We start from the raw sequence: 21,034 nt of genomic DNA, 5'->3' as shown, positions 1-21,034 counted from the left end.
TCTGAGTACCTATTTATTCCTTTACTCATACACCCACCAGTCCATCCATCCACTGATCCACCAATCCACCTTCTCATTTATCCAATGATCCATCACCCACCCACCCACCCAAACAACCTCTATCCATTTATCCTTCCATTCATCCACCTATTTATCCACCTAGTTGTCCTCCATCTATCCATCCATCCTTCCACCCAGCCATCTACCATCCATCCATCCATCCATCCTCCATCCATCCACCATCTGTCTGCCAGCCATGCACCATCCATCCATCCATCCATCCATTGATCCATCCATCTATCCATCCATCCATCCATCAATCCATCCATTGATCCATCCATCCATCCATTAATCCATTGATTCATCCATCCATCCATCCGCCATCCATCTGCCATCATCCATCCATCCGTCCATCCATCCATCCGTCTGCCGTCCATCTACCATCTATCAGTCATCCACCATCCATCCATCCATCCATTGATCCATCCATTCATCCATCCATCCATCCATTTATCCATCCATTAATCCATTGATTCATCCATCCATCCATCTGCCATCCATCCATCCACCATCCATCCATTCATCCATCCATCCACCCATCCATCCATCCGCCATCCATCCACCATCCATTAATCCATTGATTCATCCATCCATCCATCCCCCATCCATCCATCCATCCATCCATCCGTCCATCCACCATCTGTCTGCCAGCCATCCACCATCCATCCATCCATCCACCCACCCATCCATCCACCCATCCATCCATCCATCCATCCATCCTCCATCCATCTGCCATCCAACATCCATCCATCCATCCATCCATCCATTGATCCATCCATCCATCCATCCATCTTCCATCCATCTGCCATCCAACATCCATCCATCCATTGATCCATCCATTGAACCATCATCCATCCATCCATCCATCCATCCATCCAGCCATCCATCCTCCATCCATCTGCCATCCACCATCCATCCACCCATCCATCCATCCATTAATCCATTGATTCATCCATCCATCCATCTGCCATCCATCCATCCACCATCCATCCATCCATCCACCCACCCATCCATCCACCCACCCATCCATCCATCCATCCATCCATTGATCCATCCATCCATCCATCCATCCTCCATCCATCTGCCATCCAACATCCATCCATCCATCCATCCATCCATCCATCCATTGATCCATCCATCCATCCATCCATTTTCCATCCATCTGCCATCCAACATCCATCCATCCATTGATCCATCCATTGATCCATCCATCCATCCATCCATCCATCCATCCATCCATCCATCCTCCATCCATCTGCCATCCACCATCCATCCACCCATCCATCCATCCATTAATCCATTGATTCATCCATCCATCCATCTGCCATCCATCTGCCATCATCCATCCATCCATCCACCTGCCGTCCATCCACCATCTGTCTGCCCGCCATCCACCATCTATCCATCCATCCATTCATCCATCCATCCATCCATCCATCCATCCATCCATCGATTCATCCATCCATCCATCCACCATCCATTGCCATCCATCTACCATCCATGCATCCATCCATCTATCCAGCCATCCATTAATCCATTGATTAATCCATCCATCTGTCTGCCATCCATCCACCACCCATCTGCCATCCATCCACCATCCATTAATCCATTGATTAGTCCATCCATCCATCCATCCACCATCCATCCACCATCCATCTGCCATCCGTCTACCATCCATGCATCCATCCAGCCAGCCAGCCAGCCATTAATTCATTGATTAATCTATCCATCCATCTGCCATCCATCCACTATCCATCTGCCATCCATCCATCCATCCATCCGCCATCCATCTGCCATCCATCTACCACCCATGCATGCATGCATCCATCCATCCATCCATCCACCATGCATTAATCCACTGATTAGTCCATCCATCCATCCATCTGCCATCCGTCCACCATCCATCTGCCATCCACCCACCATCCATCCATCCATCCATCCAGCCAGCCATCCATTAATCCATTGATTAATCCATCCATCTGTCCACCATCCATCCACCACCCATCTGCCATCCATCCACCATCTATCCATCCACCCACCCATCCATCTGTCATCCATCCACCATCCATAATCCATTGATTAATCTATCCATCCATCCGGCATCCATCCACCATCCATCTGCCATCCATCCATCCATCCATCTGCCATCCATCTACTATCCATGCATCCATCCATCCATTAATCCACTGACTCATCCATCCATCCATCTGCCATCCATCCACCATCCATCTGCCATCCATCCATCCACCATCCATCCATCCTTCCATCTGCCATCCATCCACCATCCATGCATCCATCCATTAATCCATTCATTAATCCATCCATCCATCCACCATCCATCTGCCATCCATCCATCCACCATCCATCCATCCATCCATCCATCCATCCTTCCAGCCACCCATCAATCCATTGACCCATCCATCCATCCTTCTGTCTACCCAGACATCCATCCATCATCCATCCATCCATCCATCCACACATACACACATACATACATATACCCTTTCACCTACACATCCATCCATCTGTCCTTCCATCGACCCATTCATCCATCCATCCACCTGTTCACCCATTGAAGTGCCAACTATATTCATTAATAATTCCCGCCGGGTGCGGTGGCTCAAGCCTGTAATCCCAGCACTTTGGGAGGCCGAGACGGGCAGATCACGAGGTCAGGAGATCGAGACCATCCCGGCTAACACAGTGAAACCCCGTCTCTACTAAAAAATACAAAAAAACTAGCCGGGCGAGGTGGCGGGCGCCTGTAATCCCAGCTACTCAGGAGGCTGAGGCAGGAGAATGGCGTAAACCCGGGAGGTGGAGCTTGCAGTGAGCCGAGATCCGGCCACTGAACTCCAGCCTGGGCGACAGAGCTAGACTCTGTCTCAAATAATAATAATAATAATAATTCCCTCCCTCCCTCATTTAATAAGTCTTTATCAGGCACCTACTTTATAGCCAGTACCAAGCTGGGAGCCTTGGAAGATACCAAGACGTATCCATAAGGATAAGACCACTCTGGATTCGAAATGAGCACATGCTTGCAATTTAGTTCTAGACAGTTTCTTTTCCTTTTTCCTTTCCTTCCTTCCCTCCCTCCCTCCTTTCCTTCCTCCCTTCCTTCCTCTCTCTCCACTCTCTCTCTCTCTTTCTTTCATCTTTTTTTTTTTTTTTCTTGACAGTGTCTCACTGTTGCCCAGGCTGGAGTGCAGTGGCACAATCACAGCTCACTGCAACCTCGATCTCCTGGGCTCAAGAGATCCTCCCACCTCAGCCTCCCAAGTAGCTGGGACTACAGGCATGCACTACCACACCCAGCTTAATAGTTTCTCCGACACTGCAGCAATGTCTTCTAAACTCTGATAAAAATTGTCACTAGATCAGATATAACTATTTTCCAAAGGAGACAGCCCTGGTTGACAGGATTTGGATAAATGGTGAGAGCAGTAGAGGGCACTCCAGAAGGGGTGTACAGCCTAGGCAAAGGCATAGAGATTGGCACAAACTTGGCAGCTGCTGGGCCCACTGAGGGCCTGGCTGGAGCAGAGATCAGGGTTAGAGAAATGGTGAGGGACGAGGCTGAAGCAGGAGGCAGGGGCAAGACGGGGTGAGGGGATGCTCCCTTGATGTCCCCCCTTTACTGTGGCTCACCTCTTCCGAGCCCCAGCCATGGGAGATGATGCTGAGGGGTTCCCTCTGGAAGGGCTAGAGCAGCTCAGCCGGGGGTCACTACCCCAGCGGGGCAGCAGAGAGGGCTCAAGGGCTGGAGGTGACAGGCCATGGAAGCTCCGAGCGCGGGGCCGGGGGACAGCCCCCAGAGGTCTATGGTAGGCCCTGGGTAGCTGCTCGCTGGCGTTGAGCTGGAAGTCATCATCCATGGAGATGTAGGGGGCCAGCATCTCCAAATCCAGAGTGTCGGCATCCTGCGGAGGGCAGGAGGAAGGTAAGAGCATAAGCCTTGGACTTGGGTGGACCTTGGCTGACCTCCCAGCACCACCACTTCTGAGTTCTGTGACTGTGGCCAACAGTCTGAGCTTCAGTTTCCTCATCTGTAAAATGGGTATGAGGACTCCCTGAAGAGCATGTTAGAGAAATCCTAAATTGGGTCAGAAGCATGGTAGCTCACACCTGTAATCCCAGAGCTTTTAGGAGGCTGAGTTGGGAGCATCACTTGAAGCTAGAAATTAAGAGACCAGTCTGGGTAACATAGCGAGCCCCCCACCTATATAAAAAAGAAAAAAATTAGCCAGGTGTGGTGGCCCATGGCTGTAGTTCTAATTACTCAGGAGGCTGAGGTGGGAGGATTGTGTCAGCCCAGGAGTTTGAGGTTGCAGTGAGTCATGATCACACCATTGCAGTCCAGCCTGAGTGTCACAGTGAAACACTGTCTCAAAAAAAAAAAAAAAAGAAAAGAAAAGAAAAGAAAAAAAAAAGAAATTCTAAATACCTCAGAGAAACCATTGGTCAAAATCTGAACATTGTGGCCAGGCGTGGTGGCTCACGCTTGTAATCCCAGTACTTTGGGAGGCCGAAGCGGGTGGATCACAAGGTCAGGAGATCGAGACCACGGTGAAACCCCATCTGTACTAAAAATACAAACTGGGTGCGGTGGCGGGCGCCTGTAGTCCCAGCCACTCGGGAGGCTGAGGCAGGAGAATGGCGTGAACCCGGGAGGCGGAGCTTGCAGTGAGCCGAGGTCGAGATCGCGCGGTTGTACTCCAGCCTGAGCAACTGAGCAAGACTCTGTCTCATTTAAAAAAAAAAAAAAAATCTGAACATTGAGAAGACTCAGTGAGGGCTTAGAGAGAAGTGAGAAACACACTGGAAACCAGAGGAAAGAGAATTTTTGTCCTGTAGTGGCTGAAAGTTTAGCAACACTGCTGTTTGCAGTTATGTGGAAAGTAGAAAATGCAACAAATACACTAGGTGGTCCAGCTAAGACTCCCAGCCAGAGTGTTGAAGGGGCTGCCTGATTTCTTCTTGTTACTTACAGTAAAAGGCAAGAGGAGAAAGAGATAAAAAATATTTCTCCTAAAGGAAGAGATGTTAAACATGAAGGAGACAGGACTTGAAGGTTTTGAATATTCTCAACCTCCTTGTGCAGTGAATAATTAACTGTACCCAAAGAGAGGTCTGGCTTTTGTCCCAGCTCCTGGAAGGTAACCTCTAAACCTCTGGAATTTTCTGAGTGATAGGAGTGTCTTTGCTATTCACTGCGAGTCTTTTGGACAATCTATGCTAACCAGGTGACTCATGGTCTAACCAGGTGACTCATGGTGAGCCCCTGGAGAGTTTATGCTAATGAGATAACTCAGGACAGAGGCTGGCCATGCAGAAAAAACAACCGCTGTAATTAGAGGGTTGGGGCTTTGGTCCACACAAAATCAGCCAGATCCAGGGAAGGTAGACGTGGCATTGGAGACTGAATTCAATTACATGGGCAGTAATATGCTCAATCATGCCTATGCAATAAAACCCCAATAAAAACTCTGAACATTGATGCTTTGGTGAGTTTCCTGAGTTGGCATTACTCTGCACATATTGCTACATATCAATGCTGGGAGGATAACATGTCCCTGAGGACAAGAAAACTTTCCATTTGGGACCCTCCAGTCCCCAATTCCACCTATGAATATCTTCCTTTGTCTGTTTCTGATTTGTATTCTTTTGTTATGATAAAACTACCACCCTAAGTATAGCACTTTCTGAGTACCATGAATACTTCTAGCAAATTATCAAACCTGAGGGAGTCTACAGGAGTCTGGGAATCTCCACATTGGTAGGCAGCTGATCTAAAGTGAGGGTGGCCCTGAGGACCCTCAAACTTGTGGCTGATGTCAGAAGTCTTGGGCAGACTCCGCAGTCTGGAGAACCATGCCATTAACCTTGAGTTTGGCTGACTGCAGGAGCCCTCCAGATGGGAAATGATGCTAACATTAAGAAGTGGGCTCTAGGCCAGGTGTGGTGGCTCACGTCTGTAATCCCAGCACTTTGGGAGGCCGAGGCGGGCGGATCACGAGGTCAGGAGATCGAGACCATCCCGGCTAACACGGTGAAACCCCGTCTCTACTAAAAATACAAAAAATTAGCCGGACATCATGGTGGCGGGCACCTGTAGTCCCAGCTACTCAGGAGGCTGAGGCAGGAGAATGGTGGGAACCCGGGAGGCGGAGCTGGCAGTGAGCTGAGATCATGCCACTGCACTCTAGCCTGGGTGACAGAGCGAGACTCTGTCTCAAAAAAAAAAAAAAAAAAAAAAAGAAGTGGTCTCTGAGCCAGCCTGGTGAAACCTCATCTCTACTAAAAATATGAAAATTATGGCCAGGCGTGGTGGCTCAGGCCTGTAATCCCAGCACTTTGGGAGGCCAAGGTGGGCGGATCACGAGGTCAGGAGATCAAGACCATCCTGGCTAACACGGTGAAACCCCGTCTCTACTAAAAAAATACAAAAAACTAGCCGGGTGAGGTGGCGGGCGCCTGTAGTCTCAGCTACTCGGGAGGCTGAGGCAGGAGAATGGCGTGAACCCGGGAGGCGGAGCTTGCAGTGAGTTGAGATCTGGCCACTGCACTCCAGCCTGGGCAACAGAGCGAGACTCCGTCTCAAAAAAAAATAAAATAAAATAAAAAAGAAAATTAGCCGGGCACGGTGGTGGGCACCTGTAGTCCCAGCTACTCGGGAGGCTGAGGCCAGAGGGTCACTTGAAGTTGGGAGGCGGAAGTTGTAGTGAGCCAAGATTAAGCCACTGTATTCCAGCTTGGGTGACAGAGTGAGACTCCGTTTCAAACAAAAAAAATAGAAAAAGGTGGTCTCTGAGCAATGAAGAGCACCCTCGGGCCAGGCACAGTGGCTCACACCTGTAATCCCAGCACTTTAGGAGGCCAGGGTGAAAGGATCACTTGAGCCCAGGAGTTCAAGACGAGCCTGGGCAATATAGTGAGACCCTGTCTCTATTTTTATAATTTTTTTTTTTTTTGAGACAAGAGTCTTGCTCTATCATCAGGCTGGAGTGCAGTGGCACAATCTCGGCTCACTGCAACCTCTGCCTCCCTGGTTCAAGTGATTCTCCTGCCTCAGCCTCCCGAGTAGCTGGGATTATAGGCATGTGCCAGCATGCCCAGCTAATTTTGTTTTTATTTTTATTTTTGGTAGAGACAGGGTTTCACCATGTTGGCCAGGATGGTCTTGATCTCCTGACCTCGTGAATTGCCTGCCTCAACCTCCCAAAGTCCTGGGATTACAGGCGTGAGCCACCGTGCCTGGCCCCCAATTTTTTTTTTAAGTCCTAATGAAAGAACTTCTGATATTTGCCCACATGGATTTCAAAACTGCTATGGACCAGGGACATATGCATGCTCCTCTTCCCCGTCCTTTTTGAATAGTAATGTCTATTCCTGTCTCACCACTACATATTGAGTATGTGGGTGACAGATGACTCATCTCCATTAGTCCACAAGCCAAAATGTTGAGAGGAACTATACTCAAGGAGTTTCCCCAGCACCCAGACCAGATTCTGATGATCAGAGTCTGGACTTCAAGCTGATGCTGTAATAGGAAGAAACTTTGGGAGACTTTGGGGGCCCTTGAGAGGTGGGTGAGTGTATTTTGCATGAGAGAGAGACATCAATCACTGGAAGTTCCCAATGATCCCTGCCTCTTGATGTTCACACTCTTGTGTTGTTGCCTCCCACAGTGTACAGGATTGATCTATATGACCAAAACAATATGGCAGAAGTGATGGTTTGTCACTTCTGAGATTAGGCTATGAAAGACTGTGTCTTCAGTCTGGGACTTGTTCTTTCTGTCTCTCTGCTTCCCCATTTGTCTCTTTCTCTCTTTATTGGATTGCTTGCCTTAGGGAAGCCAATTGCCGCGTTGTGAGGACACTTAAGGAGTCTATGTAGAGGTTCATGTGATGAGGAACTGAGGCCTCCAGCCAAAGCAAAGTGAGGGACTCAGGCCTGCCAGCCACCTCATGTGTGTGAGCTTGGAAGAAAACCTTCTAACCCCAGATGACTGTAGCCCTGAGAGTTTGACTTCAGCCTCATGAGAGACTCTGAGCAAAAACCAGCAGCTAAGTTGCTTCTGAATTTCTGATACCCAGTCACCATGTGACATAATAAATAGTTGTTGTTTTAAGGTGTTAAGTTTTTAGGCAATTTGTTGTTGTTTTTTTTTTTTTTTTTTTGAGACGGAGTCCCGCTCTGTCACCCAGGCTGGAGTGCTGTGGCCGGATCTCAGCTCACTGCAAGCTCCGCCTCCTGGGTTCACGCCATTCTCCTGCCTCAGCCTCCCGGGTAGCTGGGACTACGGGCGCCACCACTTCGCCCGGCTAGTTTTTTTTTTTTTTTTTTTTTTTTTGTAGTTTTTAAGTAGAGACGGAGTTTCACCGTGTTAGCCAGGATGGTCTCGATCTCCTGACCTCGTGATCCGCCCGTCTCGGCCTCCCAAAGTGCTGGGATTACAGGCTTGAGCCACCGCGCCCGGCCAGCAATTTGTTACACAGCAATAATAACTAATACATCATGCTGCTGTCGGTTTATCTATGCACTCAATAAATCATCCATCCAAATATCACCCATCCATTTTTCATCCAGCTATCAAAATATCCACCCAAACATTCATCCACCCACCCACCCATCCACCCATCAATCCATCCGTTAGAATATCTGCCTAAACCTCATCCATTCATCCACCATCATCCACCTAATGAATACAACGGTCCATCCATCCATCCATCCATCCATCTATCCACTCATTCCTTTAGCCATCCCACTAACCTTCTCTAAAGCCACATATGTGAATCCCCAGAATGCAGGGCTAAGGATTACTCCTTCCACGCCAGCCCTTACCTGAGCTATATCTAAATCTGTCTCCACTGCCTCAGTGTCTTTCCCGGAGGTGAAGAGTCTGTGCACCTTCTCTGTTCCCACAGGTAGTTCATCTGGGAGATCAGCCTGTGGAGAGATGGAGTAGGGACTTCAGGAAATCTTGAGCCTGGGAGGTGTCAACAGGAAGACTGTCTGCAGCTCAAAGGTAGAAGTGGGGATCAAATGCCAGGCATCTGGGGACAAAGGGGGTCCAACGGCAAATGCAGATGAGTTTTGAGCCTGGGTATTCAAAAGTCAGAATGCCGGAGTGTATGTAGATCGACAAAGCAAACATGGAAGTTCCAGTTAGAAGGATCAGAGCCTGGCCGGGCGCGGTGGCTCAAGCCTGTAATCCCAGCACTTTGGGAGGCCGAGACGGGCGGATCATGAGGTCAGGAGATCGAGACCATCCTGGCTAACACGGTGAAACCCCGTCTCTACTAAAAACTACAAAAAAAACTAGCCGGGCGAGGTGGTGGGCGCCTGTAGTCCCAGCTACCCAGGAGGCTGAGGCAGGAGAATGGCGTGAACCCGGGAGGCGGAGCTTGCAGTGAGCTGAGATCCGGCCACAGCACTCCAGCCTGGGTGACAGAGCGAGACTCCATCTCAAAAAAAAAAAAAAAAAAAGAAGGATCAGAGCCTGGCCAGGCTCAGTGGCTCACACCTGTAATCCCAGGACTTTGGGAGGCCAAGGTGGGTGGCACTTGAGATCAGGAGTTCGAGACTGGCTTGGCCAACATAGTGAAACCCCGTCTCTACTAAAAGTACAAAAATTAGCTGGGCGTGGTGGCACACATCTGTGGTCCTAGCTACTAGGGAGGCTGAGGCAGGAGAATGGCTTGAGCCTGGGAAGCGGAGGCTGCAGCGAGCTATGACTGTGCCACCACACTCCAGCCTGGGTGACAGAGTGAGACTCTGTCGCAAAAAAAAAAAAAATCCGAAAGACTTTTTTTTTTTTTTTGAGAGGGAGTCTTACTCTGTCACCCAGGTTGGAGTGCAATGGCGTGGTCTTGGCTCACTGCAACCTCCACCTCCCGGATTCAAGTGATTCTCCTGCCTTAGCCTCCCAAGTAGCTGGGATTACAGGCGTCCACCACCACACATGGCTAATTTTTGTATTTTTAGTAGAGACAGGGTTTCACCATGTCAGTCAGGCTGGTTTTGAACTCCTGACCTCAGATGATCTCCCCACCTTGGCCTCCCTAAGTACTGAGATTACAGGTGTGAGCCACCGTACCCAGCCTGAGGCCAAGATTTTCAAACAAATCCTCTGGTGTTAAAGGTCTTGGAGCCTGGAGTTAGTGGGGGAAACAATGGCGAGTTCAGCTGTCTCAGGAGTAAAGGATGAGGTCAAAGGTCACAGTCTGTATTTCTCTGGAGAGAAGATATTTTCTTGGGGTGAAGAGTGGGGATGAAGACAGTCAACACTGGATAATATAGACTCACTGAGGTCAAAGGTCTGACTATTTTCACAACAAATAGTGATAGTAACAGGTATGATCTGTTGAGCACCAATAGGTGCCAGGCCCCTACTGAGTGCTTCTCATGAATACTCTCATTTAATGCTCAGAATAAGCAATGATGTGGTGACATGTTATTATCTTTCTTTTATAGGTGAAGAAATTAAGGCCTCAAGAACTTGCCTGCCCAGCCAGGGTAACGCCGCTGATAAATGGCAGATTTAGGATTGAATCCAGGTCTGTATAAATCAGGACATTAGACATTTTGACTCTTTGAGGTCAAAGTTCAGAGAACTGGATGCTTAGTCATAAGCTGGAGTGGGAGGAAGGTCATCTGTGCCAGTTCCAAACAACCCAGGTTAGGGGCCTGATATGGTTTGGCTGCGTCTCCACCCAAATCTCATCTTGAACTGTAGTTCCCGTAATTGCCACACACTGTGGGAGGGACCTGGTCGGCGATAACTGAATCATGGGGCAGTCTCCCCCATACTGTTCTCGTGATAGTGAATAAGTCTCATGAGATCTGATGGTTTTTATAAGGGGAACCCCTTTCACTTGGTTTCATTCTCTCTTGCCTGCTGCCATGTAAGATGTACCTTTCACCTTCCACCATGATTGTGAGGCCTCCCCAGTCATGTGGAACTGTGAGTCCATTAAACCTTTTTCTGTTTATAAATTACTCAGTCTTGGGTATGTCTTTAGCAGCAGCATGAAGATGGACTAATACAGGGCCTATGGTGTTATTTTATTTATATACACACACACACACACACACACACACAAATATATAAACATATATTTACATTCATGTAAATATATTTACATATATGCAAATACATCAATACACATGTAAACATATACATATATGCAAATATGTGTAAATATAAATATCCTTATATGCAGATATTTACAAATAAATATATTTGCATATATAAATAAGTATATTTGCATATATAAATATGTTTATATATTTATTTTTAATATAAAATATATATTTATATATATACATGATTTTTGTGCACGGTTCCTGGGTCAAACTCCCATGGCCCTTGTCTTTTGTTAGAACAGTTCTTTATTAGAACAGTCTAATAAAACAGTTCAGTCTTTTGTTAGAACGTTGGGTGTGTTAGGCCTCATGAAACAGAACCTCTCTAGCCTTCTGCCCTCCTTTCACCTGCCCCAAGGCAGGTCTCTAATCTTCCCCCGCCTTTCTGATTGTGAGTCATAAAACTGTACCCAGAGAGGGTCCTGCCCGATACCCTGGGGGAAAGAATGCTGACATCATGAAGCTTCCATAAAAACCCAAGAGGACTGGGTTTGAGGGGCTTCCAGATAGCTGACCCATGGAGGTTTCTGGAGGGTGGTGCCCAGGGATGGCATGGAAGCTCTGAGACCCTGCATTCCCCCATACCTCACTTAATGTATCCCTTCATCTGTATCCCATGCAATATCCTTGACAATGAACCAGTAAACCTAAATAAGTGTTATCCTGATTACTGTGAGCTGTTCCAGCGAATTAATCAAACCCAAAGAGCCAGGTGCGGTGGCCCACACCTGTAATCCCAGCATTTTGGGAGGCCAAGGCCGGAAGACCACTTGAGGTCAGGAGTTCGAGACCAGCCTGGCCAACATGGTGAAACCCTGTCTCTACCAAAAATACAAAAAATTAACCGGGTGTGGTGGCAGACACCTGTAATCTCAGCTACTTGGGAGGCTGAGGCAAGAGAATTGTTTGAACCTCGGAGGTGGAGGTTGCAGTGAGCCGAGATTGCACCACTGCACTCCAGCCTGGGGCACAGAATAAAACTCCATCTTAAAAATAAAAAGAAAAATAAAAAAGAAATTCTGGAGGCCCAGACTTGTTACTGGTATCTGAAGAGCAGGGAGCAGTCTTGGGGACTGAGGGCCAACCTGTGAGATCTGACACTATCTCCAGGTAGATGGTGCCGGAATTGAATTGGAGGACACCCAGCTGGTGTTCGCTGCTTGGTGTGTGGGAAAAACTGCCCACATTTGGTCACAGAAGTCTTCTGTGTTGATGACTGTTGCATTATCAGGAGAGCAGAGGAAAAACATAGCTTGAGAGAGTTTTTCCCTAAAAGAGCCAGACTCTGGAATTCTAACAATTGAAGAATCTGGATCTGTGTCTTAAAGGAACCTCAACCCCATCTCAACCCAACCTCCCCACTACACAGATGGAGAAGCTGAGGCCCAGAGAACAGTCAGGTTTAAGCCACAGGCCAAGACCACCTGAGGGACGGAGCCTTGGATGCTGAGGGCTCATGTGGGTGGGATGGCTTACCGAAAGAGGACTTTGGGGATGCCGTGTGGCCAGTGGGGTGCTGGGAGTGGCGGCTACCGAAGCCCCATCCAGGATGGGTCCCAGGAGGCGACGGAGGTCAGGGCTGCAGAAACGGCGGGGGTCAGCAGCCAGGGCAGCCTCACTCAGGGAAGGGGGGTGCAGGAAGGCGAGGATCCGGGGGCCAGGGGCGTCTGCAGGACACATGGAGATGGGGAGGACACGGGCTGGTGACCAAAGGCCGAGGGCCAGAGCCCTCCACACCACCCGGGAACACAGTTGACATCAGCAAGTCAGGATGGCCACTGTTCTTAGTGTAGGAGTAAGGAAGGGGCCTGGAGGACCCCTGCTGGGCCAGGTGTAAACTTTATTTTTATTTTTGAGATGGAGTCTTGCTCTGTTGCCCAGGCTGGAGTGCAGTGGCATAATCTCAGTTCACTGCAGCCTCCGCCTCCTGGGTTCAAGCGATTCTGTGCCTCAGTCTCTGGAGTAGCTGGGATTACAGGTGCCTGCCATCATGCCCAGCTAAGTTTTGTACTTTTTGTAGAGACAGGGTTTCACCATGTTGGCCAGGCTGATCTCAAACTCCTGACCTCAAGTGATCTGCCCGCCTCGGCCTCCCAAAGTGCTGGGATTGCGGGCATAAACCACTGCACCCAGCCCCCAGGTGTGAACTTTAGTGGCCAGATTGTGGTGAGGCTCTGAAAACTCCGAGGGGAGGGGATTGGTGGCTCAGATCAGCATTTGGCCATTCCATTCAGCTCTGGGGAGCTTGCACCTTAGGAATAAAGACTGGCCCCAAGTCCTCAAGGAGGCTGTAAGGTCCCCAGAGGTTAAGACAAGGCCCAGAGCCAGCTCTGAGCCAGAAAAGGAAAGGATATTATATCAGCAATCCCACCCCACACCCAGGAGCATGGGTGGCCAGCAACAGCTGGGAGAAGGTGAGGTCTTTTTTTTTTTTTTTTTTTTTTTTTTTTTTTTTTTTTTTGAGACGGAGGCTCGCTCTGTCGCCCAGGCTGGAGTGCAGTGGCCGGACCTCAGCTCACTGCAAGCTCCGCCTCCCGGGTTTACGCCATTCTCTCGCCTCAGCCTCCCGAGTAGCTGGGACTACAGGCGCCCGCCATCTCGCCCGGCTAGTTTTTTGTATTTTTTAGTAGAGACGGGGTTTCACTGTGTTAGCCAGGATGGTCTCGATCTCCTGACCTCGTGATCCGCCCGTCTCGGCCTCCCAAAGTGCTGGGATTACAGGCTTGAGCCACCGCGCCCGGCCGAAGGTGAGGTCTTGAAGGACAAACTGGGAGGGAGGCTCATCCACAATGGCAGGAGAGTGAAAGAAGAGGGAGAAAGGAGCTAGACTTAGAAGGATCGAGATTACTGGAAGCCAAAGAGTGGCAAAGCCAGAATAGGGAAGAGGCAGAAGCATGGGGACAATGTGGAGCCACAGCAGGATTTAGAGCAGAGGCCAGCAAGAGACTGAAGCAACCATGCCATAGCCACAGGAGGGGAGGGAGGACAGGAGATAGAAGAGCATTCTGGGAAACTGCATGTGCAAAGGCCCTGAGGCACGAGGCTGGAGTGTTCCAAGGGCTCTTAGGAGGCTGTGTGGTTTGGAGGCAGAGTGCGCAGGGAAGGGAGGCAGGAGGCAGGTCCCACAGGGCCTGGTGAGCCATGTTAAGGTGCTTGGGCTTTCTCCCAAGGGCCCTGGGGACACAACCCCTCCCAGCCCCAGCCCTGCCCCATACCAAGGCTGTTCCCAGAGTTAGGGGTGTCCTTCTGAGAGGGGGCGCCCCGCTGAATGGGTCTGCGAGAGTGTCGCTCCGTTTGCTCCAGGGACAGCACCACTCCGGTCTCTTCCACCCGGCTGGGGTACAAGACAGAAAGGGAGGTGAGAGTCAGTGAGGGTCCTTGGCTCCAGCCCAGGTAGCCTGTTCAGGTGATGTCCTATTACAGAAGGCAATGGCGCCCAGGGGCTTGGAGGGCATTTCACAGAAGATAATTGCCCACATTTATTTGTCTCCTATAAGGGTTTGATTTTTTGTTGACTGCTTTTTATTCTGACAGCAATTTTTTTTTCTTTTTCTTTTTCTTTTTTTAAGACAAGGTCTCACTCTGTTGCCCAGGCTGGAGTGCAGTGGCACAATCTTGGCTCACTGCAACCTCTGCCTCCCAGGTTCAAGTGATTCTCCTGCCTCAGCCTTCCGAGTAGCTGGGATTACAGGTGGACGCCCCTATACCTGGCTAATTTTTGTACTTTTAGTAGAGACAGGGTTTCACCATGTTGGCCAGGCTGGTCTTGAACTCCTGACCTCAGGTGATCCACCTGCCTCAGCCTCCCAAAGTGCTAGGATTACAGGCATGAGCCACTGCGCCCAGCCTATTCTGACAACATTTTAAAAAGAAAGTTAAGTTTGTCCCTTCCCAAGCTCCTTCTGTAAAAGGAAAGGCAGAAAAAAGAGCTGGCATTTAGCACAGCCTGGGCAGAGAGGAGGAAGACTGAGGGAAGCGGGTAGGGCAGCACCGAAAGACAGAAGTGGGAAGAGACCTAGGAACAGACAGGGGACGCCCAGGGGCAAAGAGAGGGGTGAGCAAAAGGCTTCAGAATACCTAAATATTATCTTTATAGATTTTAACTTATAAACATATTCTTAGAAAGGTATTGATGAAAAAATATATTTTTAACATAGTCTTCATTACATTAACAAATAGGAAGAATTCATAGGGCTGTAATTTTTATGAATAAGTTTTATTTATGCTGTTTCTATTCATAGATATTTTTCATATTCAAGGGAACAGGTTTATAAATACATCCTTATGTCCCTGCCACCTCCCTTCACACAGTCTGTGGCTGCAGAGACAATCTAAATGCTCGCTGGGCAAGTTGGCTTTTGGAGAGTTGGGTGGGGCTGAGGATCAGGCCCTCATTTGCATCTCATCTGCATAACCCACTTCAGGACAGGATGCAGGTGGGCATGGTTTTCCCACCAGCTCCTTGAGAAGCTGTGACCTCTCCCCACCCTCGTTAAACCCTCCCTGGGCTGGAAACATCCTAATTTAGACTGGATCAAAGCCACCCTTATTCCCCTGAAAGACACAAGCACACACAATCGAACTCGTACACACACTCGGTACACGCAGGCACAAACAGGAGTGCTCACATACACCTGAGTGCATACAGGGACAGCTATGCTCACACGTTCCATACACTTGGGCTCCAATATGTGCACATGTGACACATTCAGTTTACTCATTCATCATTCCACAAACATCTCCTCGTCAAGCACTACTGTGTAGTGGTTCATAGCAAGGACTCTGTAGTCAGTGGCCTGGGTTCAAATCTCAGCTCTGCTACTTACGCAGTGGTGTGATCTTGAATATGAAAATAAAATATATTATTAAAATTAAGCCGGGCACGGTGGCTCACGCCTGTAATCCCAGCACTTTGGGAGGCTGAGGCGGGTGGATCACCTGAGGTCAGGAGTTTAAGATCAGCCTGGCCCACATGGTGAAACCCTATCTCTACTAAAAATACAAAAATTAGCCGGGCATGGTGGCGGGCGCCTGTAATCCCAGCTACTCAGGAGGCTGAGGCAGGAGAATCACTGGAACCCCAGAGGTGGAGGTTGCAGTGAGTCGAGATCACACCACTGCACTCCAGCCTGGATGACAGAGTGAGACTCCAAATAAATAAATAAATAAAATGAAATTTAAAAAAATAAAATTGGCTGGGCACAGTGCTCACACCTGTAATCCCAGCACTTTGGGAGGCCAAGGTGGACGGATCACGAGGTCAGGAGATCAAGACCATCCTGGCTAACATGGTGAAACCCCATCTCTACTAAAAATACAAAAAAAAAAATTAGCTGGGCATGGTGGTGCACATCTGTAGTCCCAGCTACTCAGGAGGCTAAGGCAGGAGAATGTCGTGAACCTGGGAGGCAGAGCTTGCAGTGAGCCGAGATCGTGCCACTGCTCTCCAGCCTGGGCGACAGAGCGAGACTCCGCCTCAAAATAAATAAATAAATAAATAATAAATAAAATTAATTTCACCTGCTTCTGTTTACTTTTTTTTTGAGATAGGATCTCAGTCTGTCACTCAGGCTGGAGCAGTGGTGCAATCTCAGCTCCCTGCAGCCTCAATCTCCCAGGCTCAGGTGATCCTCCTGCCTCAGCTTCCTGAGTAGCTGGGACTACAGGCACATGCCACCATGTTGGGCTAATTTTTAAATTACCTGTAGAGATGGGGTCTCCCTATGTTGCCAAGGCTAGTCTCAAACTCCTGGCCTTGGCCTCCCAAAGTGTTGGGATTACAGGTGTGAGTTATCACACCCAGCATTCTGTTTACCTTTCAAGGTGGCTACTAGAAAATTCAAAATGACATACGTGGCTGGCATCATGCTTTTATTGGACAACATTGGGTTAGATAGTAGTAATACTAGGGAGGGCCGGGCGCAGTGGCTCACGCCCATAATCCCAGCACTTTGGGAGGCTGAGGTGGGCGGATGACTTGAGCTCAGGAATTTGAGAGCAGCCTGGCCAACATGGTGAAACCCCATCTCTACTAAAAACACAAACATTTGCCAGGTGTGGTGGCGGGTGCTTGTAATCCTTACTTGGAACGTTGAGACAGGAGAATCACTTGAACCCGGGAGGCAAAGGTTGCAGTGAGCTGACGTGCCACTGCACTCCAGCCTGGGCAACAGAATGAGACTCTGTCTCAAAGAAAGAGAGTGGTAAGTACTACGGAGAAAATAAAGTAGTGGTGGGACTTGGCAATTTATTTTATTTATTTTATTTATTTATTTTTATTTTTTGAGGCAGAGTCTCGCTCTGTCGCCCAGACTGGAGTGCAGTGGCCGGATCTCAGCTCACTGCAAGCTCCGCCTCCCGGGTTTACGCCATTCTCCTGCCTCAGCCTCCCGAGTAGCTGGGACTACAGGCACCCGCCACCGCGCCCGGCTAGTTTTTTGTATTTTTTAGTAGAGACGGGGTTTCACCATGTTAGCCAGGATGGTCTCGATCTCCTGACCTCGTGATCCGCCCGTCTCGGCCTCCCAAAGTGCTGGGATTACAGGGACTTGGCAATTTAAAAGAGGGCAATCAAAGAAGGCCTGGCTGAGTACACAAGTTAATAGGGTAATTACAAATGGTTTTAAGTGCTCTGGTGCAAAAGTACAGGATACCAGGAAAGAAAATGGGGGTGGGGGGCACCTGAGCTCATGTAGGGGCTCAGGAAAGAGGGTCTCCAGAAGTGATGTCTGAGCTGAGACTGGAAGGATGAGCAGGCATGACTCAGGAGAAAAAGGAGGAGGGAAGAGAGGAGAGTATTCTGGGCTGGAGGAACAGCCTGCGCAAAGGCCCTAAGGTTTGGAGGGTGAGTGAGAAGGGGAGGGAGGCAGGAGCTTCACAGGGCCTGGTGAGCCATGCCAATGCCCTTGGCCTTTCTCCTAAGGATGCTGGGGAGCCTCAGAAGGGCTCTGAGAAGGGCAGAGACATGAGGCATAAGTTGATTTGGAGGCCTGGCATGGTGGTTTCACATCCGTATTGCAGCGCTTTAGGAGGCTGAGGTGGGAGGATCACTTGAGCTCAGAAGTTTGAGACCAGCCTGAATAACACAGTGGGACCCCATCCCTATTTAAAAAAAAAGTTATAGGCTGGGTGCCAGGGCTCACACCTGTAATCCCAGCACTTTGGGAAGCTGAGGCGGGTGGGTTGCTTGAACTCAGGAGCTTAAGACCAGCCTGGGCAACATCATGAAACTCCATTTCTACAAAAAATACAAAAAAAATTAGTCAGGCATGGTAGTGCATGCCTATAGTCCCACCTACCTGGGAGGTTCAGTCATGCACTCCAGCCTGTATGACAAAGCAAGACTTTATCTCAAAAAAAGTTGTATACATATATATATGTTGATTTGTATTTCAGAACATTCCTCCAGATCTAGAAAAACCCCTAAGGCTTTAGAAACTGGTGCATGTCCTATAGGATAACCTTCAAAGAAAAGCCGTAATTATTTTTTCTTTTCTTTCTTTTTTTTTTGAGATGGAGTCTTGCTCTGTTGCCCAGACTGGAGTGCGGTGGTCTCATCTCCGCTCATTGCAACCTCTGCCTCCCGGGTTCCAGTGATTCTCCTGCCTCAGCCTCCCAAGTGGCTCAGATTACAGGCATGCGCCACCACGCCTGGGTAATTTTTGTATTTTTAGTAGAGATGGGGTTTCACCATGTTGGTCAGGCTGGTCTTAAACTCCCAACCTCAAGTCATCTGTCCACCTCGGCCTCCCAAAGTGCTGGGATTATAGGCGTGAGCCACTCACTGCGCCCGACCGAAAAGCTGTAATTTTAACTCTGCCTCACAATGTTGTCATGGATACCTCTGCATTCCTAAATGCTGAAAAGCTTCTATGACACATGATGGAGAAAAAAGCCCCATCGTGATTTTCCCACGACACATCTATTAGAATGACTAAAAGTAACACCAAACCCAAACACCCAGACAATACGAAATGCTGGCACAGATGTGGAGCAACTGGAACCCTCATACATTGCTGATGGGAATGCAAAATGATACAGCCACTTTGGAAAACAGTTTGGCTGTTTCTTTTTTTTCTTTTTTTGGAAATGGAGTCTCCCTCTGTTGCCCAGGCTGGAGTACAGTGGCATGATCTCGGCTCACTGCAACCTCTGCCTCCCAGGTTCAAGTGATTCTTCTGCCTCAGCCTCCTGAGTAGTTGGCACTACAGGCATGCACCACCACACCCAGCCAATTTTTGTATTTTTAGTAGAGATGGGGTTTCATCATGTTGACCAGGCTGGTCCTGAACTCCTGATCTCAGGTGATCCACCCACCTTGGCCTCCCAAAGTGCTGGGATTACAGGCACGAGCCATCACACTCTGCCCTGGCTGTTTCTTTCTTTTATTTTTTGAGACAGAATCTCACTCTGTCACCCAGGCTAGAGTGCAGTGGTCTAATCTCAGCTCACTGCAACCTCCGCCTCCTGGGTTAAAGTGATTCTCGTGTCTTGGCCTCCCAAGCAACTGGGGTTACAAGCATATGCCACCACACCTGGCTAATTTTTGTATTTTTAATGGAGACAGTGTTTTGCCATGTTGGCCAGGCTGGTCTCAAACTCATGGCCTCAACTGATCCACCCTCCTCAGCCTCCCGAAGTGCTGGGATTACAGGAGTGAGCCACTGTGGCCAGCCATGGCAGTTTCTTAAATTAAATACACACTTACTATATAACCCATCCATTCCAATCCTAGCTGTTTACCCAAGAGAAATGAAAACATATGATCTCATAAAATCTTGTATGAGAATGTTTACAGTAGCTGGTTTTTTGTAATCATCCAAACTTGGAAATAGCCCAACGTCTTCCAACTGGTGAACGGATAAAAAAACTGTGCTTCATTCACACCATGGAATGCTATTCACTATTTACAAAGGAACTACTGATATAAACCACAACATGGGCCAGGTGCGGTGGCTCACGCCTGTAATCCCAGCACTTTAGGAGGCTGAGGCGGGTGGATCACCTGAGGTCAGGAGTTCGAGACCAGCCTGGCCAACCTGGTGAAACTCCTTCTCTATTAAAAATATAAAAATTAGCTAGGCGTATTGGTGCATGCCTATAATCCCAGCTACTCGGGAGGCTGAGGCAGGAGAATCACTCGAACCTAGAAGGCAGAGGCTGCAGTGAGCCAAGATTGCACCAGTGCACTCCTGGGCAACAGAATGAGACTCTGTCTCAAAAAAACAAAACAAAACAAGAAAGAAAAACCACAACAAGGAGGAATTTTAAATATATCATGCTAAGTACGAGCCAGGCCCAAAAGGCTACATACTGTACGATTCCCTGTATGTGACCCTGTGGAAAAAGCAAAAAACTCTGGGTTCTGAGGACAGCGGTTGCCAGGGACATGGGAGTGTGGCAGGGGTTTACTACAAGAGAATGTTTTTGTGTAAAAAATCGTGCTAATGGCCGGATGTGGTGGCTCATGCCTGTAATCCCAGCACTTTGGGAGGCTGAGGCGGGTGGATCACCTGAGGTCAGGAGTTCAAGACCAGCCTAGCCAACATGGTGAAACCCCGCCTCTACTAAAAATACAAAAATTAGCTGGGCTTGATGGCGGGCACCTATAATCCCAGCTACTCAGGAGGCTGAAGCAGGAGAATTGCTTGAACCCAGGAGGCGGAGGTTGAAGTGAGCCGAGATCGTGCCAGTGCACTCTAGCCTGAGTGACAAGGGCAAAACTCTGTCTCAAAAAAAAAAAAAAAAATTGTGGTAATTGTGTAATCACTATTACAATCACACTAATTGGTCAACAGCTGGATTGTGATAGTGGTTACAC

At 48.8% G+C, this 21,034-nt stretch overlaps 1 protein-coding gene across 4 annotated transcripts in view; it reads right to left on the bottom strand.

Moving 5' to 3' along the window:
- The window catches only part of HIF3A (hypoxia inducible factor 3 subunit alpha), a 49,837-nt gene that overhangs the window by 10,426 nt on the left and 18,377 nt on the right, over nucleotides 1–21,034 (bottom strand). For all 4 annotated transcript variants that reach the window (XM_010377438.2, XM_010377441.2, XM_010377439.2 and 1 more), the window contains 4 exons: nucleotides 14,430–14,548; nucleotides 12,691–12,881; nucleotides 8,911–9,015; nucleotides 3,712–3,983 (listed from right to left, as the gene is read on the bottom strand). In XM_010377438.2, coding sequence (XP_010375740.2) covers nucleotides 3,712–3,983; nucleotides 8,911–9,015; nucleotides 12,691–12,881; nucleotides 14,430–14,548 — 687 coding nt within the window. The remainder of the gene's footprint in view (nucleotides 1–3,711; nucleotides 3,984–8,910; nucleotides 9,016–12,690; nucleotides 12,882–14,429; nucleotides 14,549–21,034) is intronic.

Source organism: Rhinopithecus roxellana, chromosome 12 (genome assembly GCF_007565055.1).
Source record: "Rhinopithecus roxellana isolate Shanxi Qingling chromosome 12, ASM756505v1, whole genome shotgun sequence".
NCBI classification, from domain to species: Eukaryota; Metazoa; Chordata; class Mammalia; order Primates; family Cercopithecidae; genus Rhinopithecus; species Rhinopithecus roxellana.
Note: the sequence above shows the minus strand (reverse complement) of the source record. Positions and strands in the feature narration are given on the sequence as shown.